Raw genomic sequence first — 18,749 nt, forward strand, 5'->3', positions numbered from 1 at the left:
GCTCTAAAGGATCAAGGAGTATATCAGAATTCCGCTACAAAAATTTCACCCAACAGGCCAGTTTTATTCCTTATAGAATGGTTGAGTTTTTGGTTGAAGATGTGGGTGTATATCACAATAAGGCTTTTTGATTCATCATCTATCATGTTTGCTTATGTCATATAGACAATCTGCTTCAAAATATAATGAAGTTTCCAACAGGTAGAAAGTTCCCATTTTCGTTTCATCTCAAACTTGAAAAATAAAAACAACTCCGAAGAAGAATACTGATAACTTCGACAAATAAAAGGCAAACATCTAAGAGATCAGTGGTATCAACAAGAAAGCTGAAGAGCAAAGGTTGATGGACTTCGTGGCGTAAGTCATAGGATTGAGACCTGTGCCAAGAGAACTAAGCCTAGTATTTAAGCGGAGAAGGATGAAGGGACAAACCCATCAATGCAGATTTTCTTTCTTTAAGTTGGCTATTTAAAGCCGTCCAATGCTTAATAAAAATTTTGGAAGACATTTTTCAATCAATTCTTCAACCTTTTTGCTGCACCATCTTTTGAAAAAAACAAGTTTCTTGGTATTAAAAAAAAAAAAAGGTCAAATGGTCAAACCGTGTCCATAGCTGCACAATGAGAGAGGTAAAGGATATTTAATTTAACAACTATAAATCTACACTTGCACCGGGCAACTTAACCAGCTACAGTAACCTGGTAAGTACCGAGAAAAGTTGCCTTATATATTATTTGGGCTGAACAAACCAGTCAACTAGTTATGCTTTTCCTATTCGCTATATTTTCACAATATGATAAGGAGAAAATTAAGTTACCAGTTTCAAAAAAAAAAAAAAGAGAGAGAAAACTAAAGGATACAAGAATAACAATATAGGTGTGCAAATGATATGAAAACTAAGAGATTTAATGCAGTACGTCATCAACAGAATAGAAGGCCCGTTAATATTCAAAGAACATCTCTTCATCATCAGAATAGTTGCTGGCATCAGAAAATTCATAATAATCATCGTCATCCGAGATGAGGTCGATGTCAGAAAATCCAGATGGGTAATCCTCATCAAATGATTCATAATCGCACATTTCAGTATCAAGCCCATAATCTTCAGTGGGGTCCTGAGGGTGTCTTAGATATTTGATCTGTTGAGAACATCGCTTCCCTACATCCCCTCCTAGATGTACATTAAGACATCGTCGAAGATCAAGTGATTCAAGGTGAGGGCAACCGTTAAGAATAGCTTCCAATCCCTCATTTGTCATCTTATTTCCAAAGAGTTGAAGGTGCTGCAGTTCAGGCATGTTCTCTGCAATTGCTATCGCCTCTTCATCGTAGTCAATGTAGGGGTGTCTACAGATCTGGTTGTTCAATTTAAAAGACTTTAAAGCACGACAAGAACGGCCTATAGTTTCGATGGTTTCTTTGGTGATTGAGATGTAGTACAGGTGCAGCTCCTCCAATAATGGGAACTTCTTCACTGCTGCACTCAACCCATCACCTGAGACATTATAGGAACATACGAGTCTAAGACGCTTGAGCTGAGGTGACCTGTTGAAAGGTTTCAGAGTTAATCACAAGAGAGAGGGATGCAACATTAAAAAGATCAGCGGGGATATGAATATAGGGATGCAACATTTAAAAGATCAGTGGGGATATGAACATACACAAGCGTCAATCTTGCAAGGAAAGAAGCAGTCTATATTGAGCAGTAGCGCACAGCCGCAGAGTTACGTAGGTCAAGCAAATTTACGTGACAGTTTTTTGTGCATAATTCAGATGCATCATGTAGTAGTCATTTATGAGTACATGCTTGTGCCTGTTCAAATATTGTGAACATAAATTAGCTTGCTTTTTATTTGTTCAACTATTAAATTGTGTTCCTACAGAAAAGCTTCCTCAACGCGTTTCTACACTAATTCCATAATGGATCGCACATCTACCATTCAATCTTTTTTTTTTAAAAAAAAAAAAAAAAAGGCAGCTGACCCTAGCTCTTAAGGCCGGGTAATTATAGCCCTAATTTTCATCATTTTGCACATAATGTCTCATTTTATCAAAATGTGCAAAACTTGTGACTTCCTGCAGAACAAAGTTGATATTGAGTTGGGTACAGATCAAGTATGAACGAAATGAATCTGCTCAACTGAGCCACAAAACCTCTTTCTTTTTTCCCCGTTATTGACTTAAAAAGGGATACAAGCTTTTCTCGAAGTTGCCTTAAATGAAAATTCCTCAAGTTCTAGATTCCAATTTCACATTTAGCAGTAAAGAGTTCCCAAAGAAAGAGAAACACATATTTACGCTTACGTATGTTATCCAGTGGTCCATTCTCAAAAGCAAGAACAATCAGCTCATGCCCCGCCCCACTTAAATAGAATTTGCTGATCATTATTAAGTTCTTATACTTAATGAAGCTCCTAAAAAACAATCCAGCTTAATTCAAAGTGCATTCCCAAATTCCACACCTTATCTTAGCTGTCTTCAATGTTCCCAATCAATTCAAATCCAAACAAACCAAGCTTTAGCGCTTTGCAAGTCTTTTGCTTTACTAAATACTACTGTTCTTGTTACGACCAAATCTCCAATGTTTAACATTTAAAATATCATGAAATGAAGTGTAAAAGATTCCTCGAAGCACTGGAGAATTTTGAAGGACGACACAGAAACAAATGAGTGTTAGTCAGCCAGTATCAGTCATGATGCACCGATAGGATCCAGGGATTATGATCCCTTCTCAAGTGTAACACAATCACTACTGTTAATTCTACCATGAAAAGGATCACTTAAATTCTCCAGTACTCAGTCGAACCTGCGCCGTCCAATTTAAAGAAGCTCAATAATAAGGTATGAGAAAAAGATTTATCAACTGAATATCCCAATTAAATTACCACGAGTATATAAAAAACGGGAAGGATCATGTTACAGCCATAAAAGGTCGTGAGGTTGTTCACTTCCCTCTTATTCAAGCTTAAGACAATATTAAATGACATCTAAATGTCGTTCACTTTTCTCAAAATCAGCTAAGCAATCTGGAAAACTTATACAACGGTACTATCACATCTGGAGCCTTATTGATTAATTTGATTCTTCCTGAGTGCAAACACAAACCTCTTATATTTGGTTAGAGAGAAAAGATCAATCCAGCTCCCACCTAGGAGATAAGAGGGTAGGAAAAGGGTTGCTAGATAAGGGTCATCTTGGGCAACCAATCTGAGAGACTTGACCAAAAAATTTCTTTCTACTTAGTTGACTTGCAGCATATAAAATGACAACTTAAACACTTCCCAAAAGAAAAAACAAGACAGAAAATCGCTTGACCTAAGAAACAAGAAACTAGTTTAGAAAACACCTCGCCTCAATAAGATATTTGTTACTATGTCACAAACTTGTTTAAGCACCATAAGCATACTAATGCATAACACTCGTAACAGAAACACAAGCACAAAAGAAATCTGGTAAATAATATAATATTGAGGCCTTCATTGAAAGATAATCCAGTCTATCAGATATTAGGAAGATCTATACTTAACCATGCATTGTTTTCTTGCCCGTATTACTAAAGACATATCAAGATTCATCTTTCAACCTACTGTTCTTTATTTTGATTCTTTTCACAGTTAGGTAAAACAAGAAGATAAGGGAGCTACTTTTTAGCTGAAACCATTAACTCTATGACTACCATAAAGTTAAGGAAATTTATGCACTGCTAATAGTCAATCACTAATAAACCATGATCACTTTTGGACTTGTCTAAAACTGCTACACAAAGTCAAATTAGATCTTTTTTTTTTTTCTTTATCTTGATGATAACCTATTCTTTCCTAATACATATCCTTATGTCCTGAGAGCGCACCTGGAAGGCAATGCTACAATTTGTTCTCTTTGTACCTTCCTCTCCTCTCTAATCTTTAAGCAAACAAGAGAAAACATTCAGCATTTTCATTCAAATCCATAACCATTGGCTATGGACGGAACATAGAGAATATATACATCGGCTTGCACTCTCCACATTATAGCGTCAGCAACATTGGCCTTCAACATACATGAAAATGGTACTGCTATACAATTCATGGGCTATGTTACATGGATACTTCATTTGTCTCAGGGAAACCACGTCAAATAGGCCTGCCTCAAATGGGTGCAGTATGGGTCTAGATACTTCATATTCTGCAGAATACACTATGTGGTCATTTGGTTCACGTACTAGTTATGAGGGATTATAATGCCGTGATTGTTTACGCGGTGAATAATAATTTAAGGACCATAATTTATTTATTTTAAGGTAAAGTACTTTATTGATAAAGCAGTACCCGGAGAGTACTGCAATAGTTGCAAAACATTTAGTACCTACCGCATTAGCTGCTAACAAAAGCAGAATCTAGTAAGTCCATAAAGACAGATGTACTAATCACATTATTTCTCTATGCCAGCAAAACAAATACCGAGAACATCTAACTTGTGTGAAGGCTATCATCTCCTTTCTTCCTTCATTTCTCTCATGCCATAGAGTCCATATAACGCATAGCGGGACTAATCACCAGATCTTCTTCAGCCTTCTGTCCATTCGTTGTCCTTGCGGTAGTTAATAAATCCTTAAAGGTCTGTGGCAACACCCAATGAACACCAAAGAAGATTAGAAATAAGGACCAGATCAACCATGTATGATCACAGTTGCAGCATGTAATAAATCCTTATAGCTTTGTGGCATCACCCAATGAACATCAAAAAAGATTAGGAATAATTAATAAGGACTTGCACCCAAGGGTGTGGCCTAGTCGTCAATGAAATGGGTTGAGAACCATGAGATCTCAGGTTCAAATCCCAGCGAAGGCAAATGTTCTAAGATTCTTTTCATCTGTCCAAACCTTGATGGACAGAGACACCGGTACCTGTGTTGGTGGGAGGTAGCAGGTATTGTCGGAATTAATCGAGGTGCGCGTAAGCTGATCGAGACACCACAGTTGTCGAAAAAATAAAGATTAGGAATAAGGACCAGGTCAACCATGTCTGATCACAATGCAGTAACAAATGTTTGGCAGTTTCAGCAAAGCATTCACACTCTAAACACCTGTTGCATAGGTTAAAACCCCTTTTCTGTAATTATCTTGAGTCAAGCAAGCACCATATCCAGCAATCCGCCCAAATCATGCTTAATTTAGTTGGAGCTTTAGTTTTTCACAAAATTTTCCAGGCCAAAATTAGTTCTGAATTTTGAGTCTGTGTTCGTAAGAAGTTCATAGCTAGACTTTACTTGAAAACTCCTGAATTGTTTGCAAGCTGGAACTGAGTATCTTCTTACCGTATGCATTTCTACAAAAACGAAGCAACTTCTTCCAGCTCCAAGTAATTAAATTTTCTCATAAACTGAAAATCCCAACCACCAGGCACTCTTGATTTATCACCAAGCTATAAATAGTAGAAATTGACCATTTAGCAGTCCCTCATCAGACAATCTGTCAGACCATAATTTAATGTTATTACTAAATTCTCCCCATAAGTTTACTATTTGTTTCCAGGCCACCCCATAAGAACAGTTTACAGGCTTAGGATCCCAAAAACCCTCTCTACCATACTTCAAATGGGTTACAGTTTTCCGAACGCTTAAAAAGGTACTCTTATTGTGCATTTTAAGATCCCCCACTCGAAGAACCTGCCAACCCCAACACGTTTATACTCCTTATAATCTTATGCCATTTAACCAAATGAAATTTTCTGTTATCAGCATTGTCATCCCAAATAAAATTCCCTCTCAACTTATTAATATGCTTCTCCAGTTTTGTTAGAATTGGTGCCAAGGACATTAAATAAGTTGGGATCCCATCCAAAACACTATTAAACGATATGAGTCTTCCGCCAATAGAAAGATATTGCTTCTTTCATCATGATAACTTTTTCTCAAACTTGTCTATAACACCTGGCCATACACCAGTGTCATGTCTTTTTGCACCCAAAGGCAATCCCAAGTAAGTAGCAGGGAACTTCTCAGTGTTACATCCCAATATTTCAGTAAACTACTCAATGAGACTACCACATTTACAGACAAGTTGGAGCTTTGTTCAAGTCTATTTTCAGTCCAGAGAATGCTTCAACAGCTAACAGTATAACTCTCAGGTGTAAAAGTTGCATTTTATCAGCTTCACATAGCACCAAAGTATCATCTGCATAAAGTATGTCGTTAATTTCCAGAATATTTTCATCAAACCCTCAATCTGTCAACCAACCACTACTTAAGGCTTTTTGTAATGTCTTAATAAACACTTCCATGACCAGAACAAATAGATAAGGAGTCAACGGGTCCCCTTGTCTAAGACCCCTTTGAGATTTGAAAAACCCTTCTGATTTTCATGGATTAATGTAAGGATTGCTATACTGGTATTGCTTTTGTCTTTGCTTATTCTTATCCATAATCCATCTATTGCTAGTACATGTATTCTCACAGACACACAGATTTCCGGGTATTAGCAGTGCGGGGTTTATTGAGGTCAAGCAGTTATGCAGCAATTATTTTTTTCTTGTTTGGCCAACCAAACATTGTATAACTTATGCGGTATTTCACACTGAGATTATTGTTGCTAAACGGTACCACGAAAAGACCCCTAAAATTAGCAAAAATAACAGATACTAACACACACCCGCATTGAATAGACTCCTAAAACTGACTTCAAAGTAAACACAAGACAGAGTGTACAGAAAAACAGGAAATTAGGGTTAAAAAAACGGAACCTTTCAGCGATATAATTGAGCAAATTGTCGCTGCCAAAGTACTCAAGACTGAAGAAAATTATCTATGTTTTTCCCCAAATCAGTATACGGGCAATATCTTCTTTAAGGTAAGCCTCGAGCCTTTCTCGATTTCATTTTCAGCTTTATTAATTTTTCGGACAGTTGCACGGACTCGCCATTTTGGGTGCCGTCCCCGTCCCGGATACGGACGGGTGCGGGTGCCGGAACGGCAAGCGTTCCGGATACGGTCAATCACATACGGATACTTTGACCGGAGTCCGTCGACAAATTTGGGGGGAAAATTTGAGATTTTGATTTCTCAAAATTAAAAATAAAACAGATTTAAGATAAGGAAAATGACATACCTTCAATATTATAGTACTTTTAGTTCATATATGTTGCTTCATGTTTCAGATAAACCAAGAAGCACTTTTATTTCATATACATGTAAGTTTTTCATAAGAATATCTCTCAAAATTTGTAATATCTTTATAGCTCTATTTTTTATATAATTTTGAATTTTCTTAGCCGAATCCCCGCACCCGTATCCATAACCGGATACGCACCCCCGAATGTTAAATTTAGATTTTGCTGAATCTGACACTCGAATCCGTACCCGTATCGGATACCCACACCCGAGTCTGTGTAACTTAGATGACAAACCAAACATTGTATATCTTATACGGGATTTTATGCTGAGGTTTATTGTTGCTAAAGCCTAAAGAATACCAAAAGACGCCAAAAAATTTAGCAATAAGAACAGATACTTATACACACCCATATTGGATAGGTACCTATAAACTAAGTCCAAAGTAAAAGCAAGCAAAGATTGCACAGAAGAAGAGGAAATTAGGGTTTTAAAAACGGAACCTTTCAGCGATATAATTGAGCAAATTATCACTGCCAAAATACTCAAGACTGATATCAATTAATTGACCCTGGCTAAAAATTAGCAAAAATAACAGATACTTACACACACACCCTGCTGGATAGGTACCAAAAAACTGAGTCCAAAGCAAAAACAAGCAAGAGTGTACAGAAAAACAGGAAATTAGGGTTAAACCCCTACTGGATAGGTACCAAAAAACTGAGTCCAAAGCAAAAACAAGCAAGAGTGTACAGAAAAACAGGAAATTAGGGTTAAAAAAGGGAACCTCTCAGTTATATAATTGAGCAAATTATCACTACCAAAATACTCAAGACTAATATCAATTAATTGACCCTGGCTACGATCCACCAAAAGATCCTAAAAATTAGCAAAAATAATAGATACTTCCTCTGTCCCAAATAAGTGTCTTACTTTCCTTTTTGGTCTGTCCCAAAAAGAGTATCTCTTTCTATATTTAGTACAACAACAACAACATACCCAGTTCAATCCCACAATGTGGAGTCTAGGGAGGCTAAAATGCACGCAGACCTTACCCCTACCTTGGAAGGTAGGAAGGCTCTTTCTATATTTAGTAAGTTTTCCAATTCCAATATTCTGCATGGCAAGTTTAAGACCACAAGATTTAACGGACTACACATATATTTAATTTAAGAGCACAAGATTCAAAAGTTTGCCTTTATTTCTTAAACTCCGTGCTCAGTCAAACTAAGACACTTAAATTGGAACAGAGTGAGTACTTACACAGACCTGTACTGGATAGGTACCTAAAAACTGACTTCAAAGTAAGCACAAGCAAGATTGCACAAAAAAAAAAAAAAGGGAAATTAGGGTTTAAAAATGGAACCTTTCAGCGATATAATTGAGCAAATTATCACTACCAAAATACTCAAGACTGATATCAATTATTTGACCCTGGCTAAAAATTAGCAAAAATAACAGATACTTACACACAACCATACCGGATAGGTACCTAAAAACTGACTCCAAATTAAACACAAGAAAGAGTACACAGAAAAACAGGAAATTAGGGTTAAAAAATGGAACCTTTCAGTGATATAATTGAACAAATTATCACTGCCAAAGTACTCAAGACTGATATCAATTACGTCCTCTGTTTATTTGTTTGTCTTACTTTCCTTTTTATGTCTTTCGAAAATAATGTCTCTTTCCTAATTTGTAACTCTTTAATTTCAACATTCCACTTGGCATATCTAAGACCACAAGACTAAAAGACATTTTGGTATACATAATACATATCTTTAGTTTAAGACCACAACATTCAAAAGTTTTCTTTCACTTTCTTAAACTCCGTTTCTCAAACTAAAACAAACAAATTAAAACAGAGAGGGTATAACTTATGCGGGAAATTAGGGACCTAAAAACTGACTTCAAAGTGAATACAAGACAGAGTATACAGAAAAACAGGAAATTAGGGTTTAAAAATAGAACCTTTCAGCGATATAATTGAGTAAATTATCGCTACCAAAGTACTCAAGACTGATATCAATTAATTGACCCTGGCTACGATCCACCAAAAGACCCTAAAAGCTGGCAAACCCCCGTCCCAATTTAAGTGTCTTACGTTCTTTTTGGTCTATCCCAAAAAGAGTATCTCTTTCTATATTTAGTACAACAACAACAACAACATACCCAGTAAAATCCCACAATATGGGGCCTAGGGAGGGTAAAGTGTACACAGACCTTACCTACGTAGGAAGGTAGGGAGGCTCTTTCTATCTTTAGTAAGTTTTTCAATTCCAATATTCTACCTGACAAGTTTAAGACCAAAAGATTTGACAGACTACACATATATTTAATTTAAGAACACAAGATTCAAAAGTTTGTTTTTATTTCTTAAACTCCGTGCTCAGTCAAACTAAGAACACACACCTGTACTGGATAGGTACCTAAAAACTGACTTAAAAGTAAGCACAGTCATGATTGCACAAAAAAAAAAAAGGAAATTAGGGTTTAAAAATGGAACCTTTCAGCGATATAATTGAGCAAATCATCAGTACCAAAGTACTCAAGACTGATATCAATTAATTGGCCCTGACTACGATCAACAGCTTGACGACAAATCTTCTCCAAATCATCTTCACTATCCCAGAAATCAGCACCAGCATTTTGCATTTTAATAACTCGCCACATGGCTGGTTCTTGACACAATCGCCTCCAAGTTGTACACACTTTATCTGCATTTCTCAGTATCTCTATTGTCCCTAACTTTTGTAGTATCGTTGATGTAATTTCAGATGGTAATTCTAGCCACGGTGGAGTAATTGGATTTTCCATATCTTCTTCTTCCATTTTTTGACGTTTTAGTTTTGTTGATGAAATGTTTGGCGGAGATTAAATGAGCAGCTAGGTAAGAATGAGCAGCTAGGTAACAGGTTTGCATATAATATAAAGTTAGACATAGATACGGTGACATGGCAGGTTAGAATATCATTTATCTTTATTTTTTTAAGCTTTTTCTCTTATTATTTTATTAAAAAAATGTTTGTTTTCCTTCTTTTTAAAATGTAATGGCTGTAATAATGGTTGCAATTAATAAATCTTTAACAAATGAACAGTTACAATAGTAATAAGGTTAGCAATTATGATTACAATTGATGCAAACAATTCATTCACATAAATTTGCCAGAATGCGTTGTGAATTTCAAAAGGCAAAAACATGGATATTTATAAATGTTTTGTCCATAAATTTTCACAGTAAACATTGTTACAAGGATGAAGGTGCCTTCCTCCAAGAAAAAAAGGAGGATAAGAACATGGGTTGAAAGTGAACATTTGTTTTTCGGGTTTGCCAGTAAGTATCATTCTTTCATCATTTGTAATTGGTGTACTGTGGTATCCAAAATGGATGTGTTGTATGCAGTGTAAATATGAATAGCATGCTTGGTATTTCTTCTTTTTCATTCGAATATTTACCACATCATATTACAGTGTTAACTTTATAAAAGGATCGTAATACTTATTTAGCATTTGAATTATGCTTGACACTATTTTCATATTGACGTTATATTCGTTATTGGCCAGTATTTGCTATTCCAACTTTCTATTTTTTATCAACGCGGAGAAGAATCCCTCAAATCTCAATTATTACTCCAATTTTTTATGTTCGTTAATATGTTTATTTTGTATCTAAAAGATTGTAACTTTCTAACTGTTTGGAATTTTGATCTCTTATGTTTTTTGTTTCAGGTCTATACTCTCAGTGAGAGGTTTGAGGCTATAACTACATGATTTTAATTTGTTATTTTTTAATTTTCTCCTTTTTATTCTGCAAATTTATGTCTTTTTATGTTTTTTATTTTGGGTCTATGCTCTCAGTGAGGGTTCTACGTGATTTAATTTGCTTCCATCTCCCTCTAATTTTTCTTTTTCTTTTACTTCTTAATTTCTCTTTTCATCCTGTGAATTAATGACTTTAACTTATCAATAATACAAATTATTATGTTATTTCCATTTAATGTGTCACGACCCAGCCCCGTGGGTCGTGGCTGGTGTCCTACTTGGACACTCATACGTACCTACCTGACAGATCTGGCATATCAAATAGCTAATCTCGTTTAGGCACACATAAATTCATACAGATATAAGATACTGCGCACGAACAAACATACATACATATACAAACTTAAACTTTAAGCCGTTATTTATTACACTACAAAGTCGATATCGTACGTACCTACCTTGACAAAGGACAACCCACAACCCACATACATACCGTGTGCCTCTAACATACGAACGAGAATCGAAGACGGGACGGGGCCGTCGTACCCAAATGATCATATATATACGTAACGAGAGATACAACAAAATATATACTAAAATATCGCCTTGATCAAAGGGAGCTCTCCAAATAACGGGCATCGATAACTTAAATCCGGCGCGTATCGTGCGGCGCGTTCGTACTGTAGGCATGTAACACGCCCCTTAGAAAGTTGTGCTGTCGAGACGAAGACGTACCGAGTATGTAAAAGTGTAACATAACATACGTAATTATAACAACGAGAATCGATATGTAAATCGTAACGAACGGAATTACGAGAAATAGGCCGGACAAAATCGGATTCGTAGCGGAGTCGGACTTACGAATGTGCGGACGGAATGATAAGCGGAGATCGGACTACGGAGCGTACGAACGGGCTCTCGAGGCCAGGACCGGAATTCAAACGTGGCGGACGAGAATCGGAGTCGAGATCGGATTTCCGAGTGTGACGGACGAGTCATAATCGTATACGGACGTACATACCGGATATCAAATCTCAATCACGTACGGACGGATCCGGCCCTTTAATAAAGGACGCGATATGGTGCCGACTCGTAGTACGGGACGCGGTGGACGGAACGAGAATCGAGATCAAATGCCATCACGGCCGCCATCCCGTAATATCAAATAATCGGATCATAATCGGATCATATCGGATACGGGCAGGATCCGGCCATACCAATCAGGGGCCAGCCTTGTTGAACAATGCGGTGGAAGTGCACGAATTACGGAACTGGCCGGGGCGCGATGAAGGGAAGTGTTCGAGGCATCCACGAACGGACAAATGAGAAACCATATGCATACGGACACATTCGGACTTAATGGCGAAATAATTCAGAAGACAGATCAAATCAGAGTAATCAAATTATACCAGAACAGAGTGTCCAGAATCGTTCCAGATATCGGACCAATATCAAAGTTCAGGTAGATGGTCATAATACTCATTAGTTAGCGGACAGAAGCATAATTAAGAGTTACTTTTGAAGAACAGACAGAAATAGATCAATTTGAGCCATACCGGGAGGACTAGGGTTTTGTGGGCCCACCTCGGACCCAACCATAGCGGAATATATAAATTATGGATAATAGGCCTTAGGGAGTCGTCCGTAATCATCTTAAAGTGTTTCGACTCCTTTTATGGAAGTTGCATACTTATAGGTCAATTTGGAGGAAGATGGTTCAATCTTACTGAATGATTTGGCGCTATTTTCAATCTCGAATTCCGAGAAGCAGAAGTACAATTGAGGCTCGCTTTCAAGCTTGTTAGACTCAGAACATGCCAAAGAATAAAGGGCAAGGCTTTACATACCTCAGTTACGCCTTATGCTCGCTTGGTTTCACTTCCAATTTCGTAAATCCGCAAATGGTCACTCTTACGATTACTATTCACGAATGCTAACATTTCAACTTTGGTTTATACTTGGCTCTGAAATTCGCAAAGCACTTCCTCTATACATACCACACTCAGACTAACCGGCTCAAAACTAACCAAACTAACCAACAACAAGCCAACACAATATGCTTACTTTCTAACATAATGCCATAATTCTCATTTCAACTTTATACTTTCAAATCAATACCAACTCAACCCATTAAACCTTTATTCATGTTATAAGAATCATAACATAATTAACTCATCAAACAAGACAATTCATTTTTTTTATCACCTTTCATAGCTCATCAACCTACTTATTTCCAACTTCAACCCATTTTATTCAACTTCCATCTCCAATATAAATTCTACCAAAATTACAACTAGAATGTAACATATAATTCAACTCATTTCATGCACAACCATGCACACACACACGGCCATACATACACACATATACACGGCCTACACACCACAATCACACTTCCATGATTTTCATTCAATTTCATATACCACAACATATATATAACCTTCTATAACATGGAAAGAAAACATGAAATCCTTGCCTTCTCCATCACCATGGCTCACGGCCATATATATATATATATACATACACACGGCTCATGCCTTTCACACACATACACACGACTTACACATGCATGCAACACTTCCATAATTCCATAATTCATTTCATAACACAAAAGCATAGAAATCTTACCTTTTCCAATAACTTCTTCTTGCCAAAACAAGCACTCCCTTGACTTGAAAATTATATCAACTTGTAGAGCACCTTGAGCTCACCAAGAATATATGAAAACTACAATTTTTGGACCAAGATTGAAGGCTAGAAAAAAATTTTCTTTCTCTCCTTTCTCTTTCTCCACTCACGGCCGAAAGGCCTCTTTTTTTTTGTTCTTGATTTTGTTTTGATTTTTCTTGAAGTTTCTTGAAGAATTGCCCTCTTAATATAATTAGTTGATCACATGCTTGGTCACATGATCAACAACATGGATTCAGGCCAAGGCCAAGGCTATGGCCGGCCAACCCTCTAAATCTTGGGCCTCACTTTCTTATTTTTTTTTTTTTTGGCCCAATTCTTCACATGAATCATAATTTACAATTTTCCGAAACAAATTTCCGAGATTCCAATTTTGCCCTTATGCCTTCTTCGGATTTTCACATTCAATTTTCCATATCCGCCACACACTTACTAAGAAAAATTCAAACATGGCCTTCTTTCTCATAAATCCCAATTATTTCAAGTCTCCCGATTATGCAAAAAGGCGGGATATAACATCCTCCCCCCCTTTAAAACATTCGTCCTCGAATGTTAATTCAACCTTATGGTAGATCAAAATCAGTCGGGGAGGTTTACTTGCCATTTACATACTTGCACTTAATCGAAGAACTTGTAAAGGCTGCCATTTTCCAGTCTCATCCATCTTCCTTCGATGTCACCACATTCAGCCGTTATACCGTCTCCAAATCGGACATACGGCGGACGGTACAACCGTACCTGAAAAGATCAAACGGACATTTACGTAGAGTCATATCCGGATTCGATGAAGTACAAAGGTCGGCGACGAGTAATCATATTCCGATGTTTATCTTAAGCGAATTCAAATTCAGAGCCAGACGATGAAGCATATCGAACGGGTTCATAATCAAAGTCAGACATAAATCCGTAGTCAGAATCAGACACATAGAAATAGGTCAGACAAATCTGTAATCGGAGTCAGACGTATAGAAATTTATCGGACCGATTTGAAATCAGAGTCAGACGTATAGACACATATACCAGACAGATTCGCAGTCGAGGTCAGATGTACAGACGTATGTCGGACAGATCCGTGATCAGGGGCAGACATACAGAAATATATCAGACAGATTCGTATCAGAGTCAGATGTACAGAGATTTATCAGACAGATTTGGAATCAGGATCAGACGTACCGAAGTTTATTGGACAGAACTATGAGCAGAGTTGAACGTACAGAGGCATATTAAACAGATACGTAATGAGATTCAGGAGCACAGGGGTGTAGTAAACAGAGTTTCACCGAACACAGGGGCGTAGAAACATGACGTACAGAATCACGATCAGAGATACAGAATATAATTAACCAGAACACGGTACGCGATCGGATACACATATTTTTCCGGAAAAACCGCATACTACGGGTCCACATTTGGCGACGCATCTGGGTCCTGCCGACCAGTCAAAGCGTATATGCGGTTCGAAGGTCCGCTCGTACTGGAAGCTCCGCCGCGACCCCTGCCGCGACCCACTGGTGCCGGTACATCTTGCCCCGTGGGGCGCCTAGCTACCGAAAGAGAAGATGAGCACGAACCCATCCGATCAGGGTGTGGTCAGACCCAAACCCTTGTACGGGCACTCTCTCACAATATGATCATAACTGCCACAATAATAACAGGCGCCCGTAGCACGGTAGCATTCCCCCGGATGGGGCTTACCACAATAAGTACACCGGGGCATAGCGGCCCTGGGCGGCCCGGAACCCCTACTCGTACGCGGGCGATGCACTGCGGAACTCTGACCGGCCCCAGACGGACCTGCATCGTCAAAACGTCTGTCGGCGAACTGTGTACCCCGGCCTGACGGAGGGAGGGACCTACCGGACTGCTGCTGAGGCCGTCCGCCTCGGAAATCTCCGGAGTACCCCTCAGATCTGGCCCTCTTGGGTCGTCTCTGTCGTACTACTACCCTTGTTGATCCTCCTTATGTCGGTCCTCTACGCACCAATGCCACACAAGCACATAGCAAGGGCGATATCCATACCGATCTTTGTCTTTGCCATCGCCATGCAGCAATCAACCAAATAGGGGTCTAGTCCCATCACGTACCGGTGCATCCGGTCCTCCATATCGGCCACAATCGTCGGCGCATAACGGGCCAGAGAATCAAACTCCAAATTATACTCACGAACGCTCGAGCCCCCTGCGCATGCCGCAAAAATGCCGATCAACTCTCGCCCGCCGCGGCTGCGGTGGTAAAAAGTGGCGGAGGAAGACGCCGAAAATTCGTCCCACGTGGCTGGGGGAGCACTCTGCCCTAGGCGGCCCCCGGGACTCCGCCAATTTAGGGCAACATCCCGCAATCTATGTGCAGCAAGCTCAACAGACTCGGTCGGTGAAGCCCGGACTAATCCCAACGAGCGCTGCATCTGCCGAATGAAATCATGCGGGTCCTCATCGGGCTTAGACCCGAAGAACTCTGGGGGACCACATGTCAGGAAATCGCGGACCCTCAGGCTATCACGCCGCATCGTCGTCGTCACCTCTTTGTCGCGTCCGCGGGCTTTGTCCCTATCGTCGTCCGGTGGGCCCCGCCTCCCTCAATGTCTGTCCTCTGCTCACGGAGGGGCCGGGAGCGGGCGGCGGGCTCTTCGAAGGCCTGCTCCGGCCTCATCTGGTAGCGAGTGGCCGAACCCTCCGGCGGGGCACATCTCGGGCATAGCACGGGTACGGCCCTGGTAACCCTTCCAGGCCCGACTAGTCTCTCGGTCTCGGCTAGCACCGCTTGCCCCACGGCGGCCGTCGCCTTCTTCGGAGGCATTACTGAAAAATATAACAGTTCGTCAGAAGGGAAAACATCCTGATAACACAGATCTAACGCACGATCTAAGAGTCAAAAAAGGGTAACATAACATCCTAGATGCCGTAGCCTCTGTTTATAGATGTGGGGCCCAACACACCGATAAACAAGACTCTGCGGACACGACTCAGACATTCCGAGAACCGACCGCTCTGATACCACTTTTGTCACGACCCAGCCCCGTGGGCCGTGACTGTGTCCTAACTGGACACCCATACGTACCTACACGTCGTATCCGGCATATCAAATAGCTAATCTCCGTTTAGGCACACATAAATTCATACGGATATAAGGTGCATCGCACGAACAAATATATATATATATACAAACTTAAACGTACGAAGCCGTTAGGGCCATTATATCGGACAAAGTCGCATATCGCACGTACTACTCGGACGGTGATAACCCGCACCCACAAACATACACACGGGCCTCTAACATACAGAACAGAATCAGAAGACGGGACAGGGCCCCGTCGTACCCAAATGATCATATATATACAGAACAGAGATACAACAGAAAATATATACCAAAAATATCAGCTCCGGATCAAAGGAGCTCTCAAACAGACGGACGGCGATCCCTAAAGCGGCGGCGTGCGTATCACGCGCGCGCGTGCGTACTGTGGGCATGTAACACGCCCCCGAGAAGCAAGGGGGTCGATACGAAGATGTGCGAGTATGTAAAACGGAAACATAACATACAGAATTAAAATAACCAGAATCGTATATGTAAAATCGTGGCAGACTTAATTACGAAATAAAGCGGACGAAATCGGATTCGTAGCGGAGTCGGACTTACGAGAATGTACGGACGGAATCAGGCGCGAGTCGGACTTACGGAGCGTGTCGGACGAGGAATTGCTCTCGAGGCACAATGCGAGTCAGATACGTATGACAGACGAGAATCGATCTCAAATATATGTCGGACGTAATCCGTCCGAATCGTGACGGACGCAAGTCATAATCATATACGGACGTACGGACGGATATCGAAATCTCAATCACGTACGGACGTATCCCGGCCGCTTTGACAAGGGACGCGGTAACGGAACCCGGCCCTCGTAGTACGGGACGCGGTGGACGAGACAGAATCGAGATCAAATGCCATCACGCGCCATCATCCCCGTAATATCAAATAATCGGATCATATCAAATCATATTAGATACGAGACGGATCCGGCGCGTTAATCCGAGGGACGCGGTGAACAATGCGGTGGAAGTGCACGAATCACGAACACGGCCGGCGCGCGTGAAGGAAGTGTTGAGGCATCCACGAAACGGACAAATGAGAAACCATATGCATACGGACCGACATTCGTACTTAATGAAAAGCGAAATGTTCGGAAAACGGATCAAATCGAGTAATCGATTATATCGAACGAGTGTCGAGAATCGTTCCGGATATCGGACTAATATCAAAGTTCGAGATAGATGGTCATAATACTCATTAGTTAGCGGACGGAAACATAATTAAGAGTTATTTTGAAAAACGGACGAAATAGATCAATTTGAGCCATCGGGAGGATCGGGGTTTGTGGGCCCACCTCGGACCCAACCGTAGCAAAATATATAAATTATGGATAATAAACCTTAGGGAGTCGTCCATAATCATCTTAAAGTGTTTCGACTCCTTTTATGGAAGTTACATACTTATAGGTCAATTTAGAAGAAATGGTTCAATCTTCTTGAATGATTTTGCGCTATTTTCAATCTCGATCGGAGAGAAGCAAAAGTGTCATCGAGGCTGCTTCAAGCTTGTTAGACTCGGGACATGCCAAAGAAGGAAAGGAAGGCTTTACATACCTCAATTACGCCTTATGCTCGCTTGGTTTCACTTCCAATTTCGTCGAAACCGCAAATGGTCACTCTTACCGCCATTACTATTCATGAATGCTAACATTTCAACTTTGGTTTATACTTGGCTACCGAAATTTCGGCAGCACTTCCTCTATACATACCACACTCCCGAGACTCAACTCGGCTCAAACTAACCAACAACAAGCCAACACAGTACCAACAACAATAACAACCAACACAACATGCTTACACAACATAATGCCATAATTCTCATTTCAACTTTATACTTTCAAATCAATACCAACTCAAACCATTAAACCTTTATTCATGTTATAAGAATCATCACAACACAACTAACTCATCAAACAAGACAATTCATTTTTTTTATCAATAGCTCACGGCCAACCTACTTATTTCCAACTTGACCCATTTTATTCAACTTCCATCTCCAATATAAATTCTACCAAAATTACAACTAGAATGTAACATATAATTCAACTCATTTCATACACAACCATGCACACACACACGGCCATACATACACACATATACACGGCCTACACACCACAACTCACAC

The 18,749-nt window shown here is 39.8% G+C and overlaps 1 protein-coding gene across 1 annotated transcript; it reads right to left on the reverse strand.

Moving 5' to 3' along the window:
• Nucleotides 1-621: 621 nt before the first annotated feature.
• LOC132045793 (F-box protein SKIP19-like) lies at nt 622-9,971 on the reverse strand. The gene is made up of 2 exons (XM_059436376.1): nt 9,594-9,971; nt 622-1,545 (listed from the first exon to the last, which is right to left on the reverse strand). The coding sequence occupies exons 1-2, from the start codon at nt 9,917-9,919 to the stop codon at nt 942-944; spliced, it is 930 nt and encodes a 309-aa protein (XP_059292359.1). The 5' UTR covers nt 9,920-9,971; the 3' UTR covers nt 622-941.
• Nucleotides 9,972-18,749: the final 8,778 nt, after the last annotated feature.

Source organism: Lycium ferocissimum, unplaced genomic scaffold, assembly GCF_029784015.1.
Source record: "Lycium ferocissimum isolate CSIRO_LF1 unplaced genomic scaffold, AGI_CSIRO_Lferr_CH_V1 ctg797, whole genome shotgun sequence".
Taxonomy (NCBI): domain Eukaryota; kingdom Viridiplantae; phylum Streptophyta; class Magnoliopsida; order Solanales; family Solanaceae; genus Lycium; species Lycium ferocissimum.

Bases quoted from the DNA above. Each gene is read 5' to 3' on its own strand.
- LOC132045793 (XM_059436376.1), bottom strand. From the start codon at position 9,919: ATGGAAGAAGAAGATATGGAAAATCCAATTACTCCACCGTGGCTAGAA. The intron at 1,546-9,593 runs GTTCCATTTTTA...ACCTTTCAACAG, and splicing joins CTCAATTATATCGCTGAAAG to GTCACCTCAGCTCAAGCGTC.